Raw genomic sequence first — 3,775 nt, forward strand, 5'->3', positions numbered from 1 at the left:
GGCCCAAAAAATCCGTGACGTACTAAAAACTCAGTGCATACTGGTCAAAGCCAAGTGTGCCCACACGGCGAACGGTCACCTCACGTGGCTATGCTCGTCGCCGGTCACGGAGGGCGTATAAGCCATGCGCCATGCGTGTACGCATTGTGATGTAGGCTGCCAGACGGTTGCTCACATGCAACGCCAGTATCGTGGTGGTGCAGATTCAGATGTGGCCGTCCATCGACAAACATGGTAGTCCGGCAGGTCGCTCAGCCGGTCGACATCCTCGGCACGCCGTCGCTTCGCCATGGATGCAGATGCAGGGGAATCCGGTCTGCTCTCACGTTGCAGCCTTGGGCCCTTCCGCTTTCTTACACCGAAAAATGTTTAGACCTGTGGATGACTTCTGTCGGTCTGGACTCGGGCCGGTACGACAGATAATCAGATTCGGTTGCGTTCGAGATCAAATAGGAAAATACATGTGTTTGTGGCGTCCATATATATTTTTGGCATGAGATGGGCTCAAACCCAACACGCCCGGCCCGTTTCGCTTAGAAAAGGAAACAAACGAGCCTACCCTATACAAAACCTGCGATCGAGAGAATCGAGCGGAACGAACCCATCGTGCGTCACCTGCAAGACTCCAGCGAACCCACCAGATCATCCATACATGGTCCATCCGATGCGTATGCCGCCGCCGCCGCCCGACGAGTACGACCCCACGAGGGGCACCATCGCCTGCTTCACGGACCATGGCCTCGCCGACGACCCCGTCTCGCCCGCCACGCTCGAGGCCCTCCGCGTCATCCTCGTCGGCCACTACGAGGAGGCGTTCCGGCGGCTGCCCGTCGAGGACATGCCGGACGGTCTCGACCTGGCCCAGCTCGCCCACCGCGGCGGCTTCTGCCTCGGCCTCCTCGATCCCGTTACCAACATCGTCCTCAACACAATCTCCCTCCTCCCACACGGATTCGAGTTTGACGCAAACCCTAGCCCGGCGCCGTCCGCTCCAGGACTCAGGATGCCGTCGCGCCGCCGAAACTCGAGCAGGGATGCATGGCACGGCGTCGCGTGCAGGTCCAGCGGGTGCCTCCTCGAGTTCATGCGGGCCTACTTCGGGCTGCTCAGCGAGGAGCAAGCCGGGCGGTACCTCATCTGGGCGCGTGCCGACATCGCCATGGCGGTTCTGCTCGTCGAGCACGAGCTCTACGACGCCCGTCCTGCACCGCCGGACCCTCGCTCCAGCAGGACGCAGCAGTCTCTCAGGCTCGCTGCTATGCACATGCAACACCCTTCGCCGGACAGCCTCGTGTCGCTCGCTACGGCGTGGCTTCCACCGCAGAAGCTCGAGATACTTGCCCCCATCCTACGACACCATGGCGGTCGGAATAGGCTGGCTGTCCAAGACGTAAAGAACATCCTCCACGTGCTGCGCCACCAAGACGACATATCCGCCATGGCTACATTGCAGTCACCGCCGCCGCTTGAAGAAGGCACTACGAGCTGCATCTACCTTGGAGATGGCCGGATCGCGTACACCACCATTGTCCAGCGAGCCGGCGACCACATCGCATCTCTACGGCGTCCTCAAGACACGCAGTCCACGCTAATCTCTTACTCCACCGCAGCACCGTCGGCGACAGACACGACGGCGGAGCCGCACGACTCCCCTTGCACATACGTGGGGTCTCTCGACATGGACGACGCCCGACAATGCCCGTACGTACGGTCTCTGGAGATGTCCCTCCTGGGCACCATCCATGGATTCTACCTCAAGGCGCTCGCCATGCTGCCAAGCTACGCCGCGCGCCACCATGTACGCGGCATCCTCCTAGCCGGCCACTGCTACGGCCCAATGGACCCTGTCTCCAACATCATCCTCAGTACCGTCTGGTATGACGCCAACTTCCCGCTCCCCGTGGCTGATCGTGGGACGCAGGCGCATGACATCCTTGACACCCTCACCATGCTCAGGGTGGTCACTAGCTCCCTGCACGGCCTCGTAGCTCTCCTGCACGCCAACTCCGGCAAGCATCTGCCTTTGCACGAGATCTTGAAGTACCTCTGCTACAGGAAGTGCGACTTGGCCACCATGTTACAGCCATATCTACACCGGAACTCTCCCAACCCTTTTGCCAGCGCCGCCGCTGCTGCTCGTCACCCGCAAGCATCCGCTTGGGCAACATTTCTTTCATCATTGGCGCCGACGAAGCTAGACCAGATACGGTCCTTGATGATTAGTGCCACTGCCAACAACACCGCGCTTTCTTATGAGTCTTTGACCCAGATATACAACATCCTCAGAGAGGAAACCCGGAAGGCGGTGACACTGCCGGCTCCCAAACTCTGTCGGACGGCGGTGAGCATTCTCACAAGAAAGAGGGAGGCCTATGCTCACCAGCAGAGCTTCATTCGCGGTAGGATTGAACAGCTACTGCTGGAATACTCGCGTCGCCATCCTTCAGAAACAAAATATGATTTGGATTTTATATGCGGTGTAGCCGTAACATTAACCGGTCACCAGGATCAATGCTACCACGTCAATTTCATGGCAGCTACCAAATCGACATCCAAGAACACACTTTTCTTTGCCGAGTTTTGGTGGGCATATCAAGATCAGTCAAAGCCTTCCGTATGCTGCCCTCTGCCCCAACCGTATACCATGGGTAAGTACGAAATAAGTAGGCTTTTCAACCTTAATATGTTGAGTTCTCAAGTATTTAAGGAGTGCAAACTTCTCAAAATAAATGTGTGTTCATTTGGTGCAAATTTGGCTCTGCCAACAGGTCGTTGCTACTACGGCCAGGAGTCCGCACGTAAGCTCGCCTATCCGGATGACTCCATCGACTATTTCTCACGCGACATTACTCATGGCGGACTAGATGACACGGAAGGCATACTAGACACGGACTTTTTGTACTTCGACTCCGAGAGGGACGTCGAGCTTGCCAAGGTCTTGCAGAGGATGGGCAAGAAAGAAGAGGTCATGCAAAGGTCCTCTACTGGAAGGCGTGCTGAATGGACCGCCGGTGTTCCTCTGTGCTAGCTAGGTTTATTCATGCTTTGAATTATTATGTAGAAATGTTTGGAGAAAGCTGGATACAGTAGTTAACGAGAATAGTTGGGTGTGGATTAGTGTGAACCTCGAACTTGTTAATTGCTAGCTCTTTCGTTAACGACGGAAGCAAAGTGATCAACCATTTGCCATCTGCCTCCTCCGCGGTGATGGTAAATGGTAAACCACCACCATACGTAAAACCTTGCAAACAAGGAAGGCCCATAGTAAAGCCATTCGTTGCCCTCATTTGCTATTAGTCCTGGCCTGAACTCCCGTGGCCTGAACTCCTGTCATTGATGTGTGATTGATTAGCCGATTAGCGCTTCCCTAAAAACGAATAGGCGATTAGGGCAGCCATGCTGCCTTCCTGCAATTTCTCGCTCAAATTGCGATTAAATTAGGTGCAATGCAGGCGCGGCAACCCCACGATCCTAAACTTATCAATTTTCCAGCCAACTATGAGCGGTTTGTTGGGATAACTCCGGACCCTCTCTCTCTCACTCGCATATATGAAGGTGGAAGAAGAAACACACTGTTTTCCCGGCACATGAACGCCACGACGCACGAACATCGATTTCTTTCATGGGCACATACCCGGCCCTAGAGACTTAACTCCAGCCACTAACCAGTTAACTACATGTACGCATTGACTGAACGGCCACACGACCCATACGTGTCGTGCAACTGTTTGTTTGTTGCCAGCTCCCGCGGACGGCTCGGCCAAGACCAACCGGC

At 55.6% G+C, this 3,775-nt stretch overlaps 1 protein-coding gene across 1 annotated transcript; it reads left to right on the forward strand.

The window, feature by feature from the left end:
* Nucleotides 1–1,778: 1,778 nt before the first annotated feature.
* LOC119282485 lies at nucleotides 1,779–3,100 on the forward strand. Its single transcript, XM_037562705.1, has 2 exons — nucleotides 1,779–2,648; nucleotides 2,769–3,100. The coding sequence occupies exons 1-2, from the start codon at nucleotides 1,838–1,840 to the stop codon at nucleotides 3,026–3,028; spliced, it is 1,071 nt and encodes a 356-aa protein (XP_037418602.1). The 5' UTR covers nucleotides 1,779–1,837; the 3' UTR covers nucleotides 3,029–3,100.
* The last annotated feature ends 675 nt before the right edge of the window (nucleotides 3,101–3,775 follow it).

This window comes from Triticum dicoccoides, chromosome 3B (genome assembly GCF_002162155.2).
Source record: "Triticum dicoccoides isolate Atlit2015 ecotype Zavitan chromosome 3B, WEW_v2.0, whole genome shotgun sequence".
Taxonomy (NCBI): domain Eukaryota; kingdom Viridiplantae; phylum Streptophyta; class Magnoliopsida; order Poales; family Poaceae; genus Triticum; species Triticum dicoccoides.

What these genes read in the sequence shown, in the direction of transcription:
- LOC119282485 (XM_037562705.1), top strand. Translation starts at nt 1,838, where the DNA reads ATGGACCCTGTCTCCAACATCATCCTCAGTACCGTCTGGTATGACGCC. An exon ending in GCCCCAACCGTATACCATGG is followed by an intron (nt 2,649 to 2,768) that starts GTAAGTACGAAA and finishes CTCTGCCAACAG; the next exon opens with GTCGTTGCTACTACGGCCAG.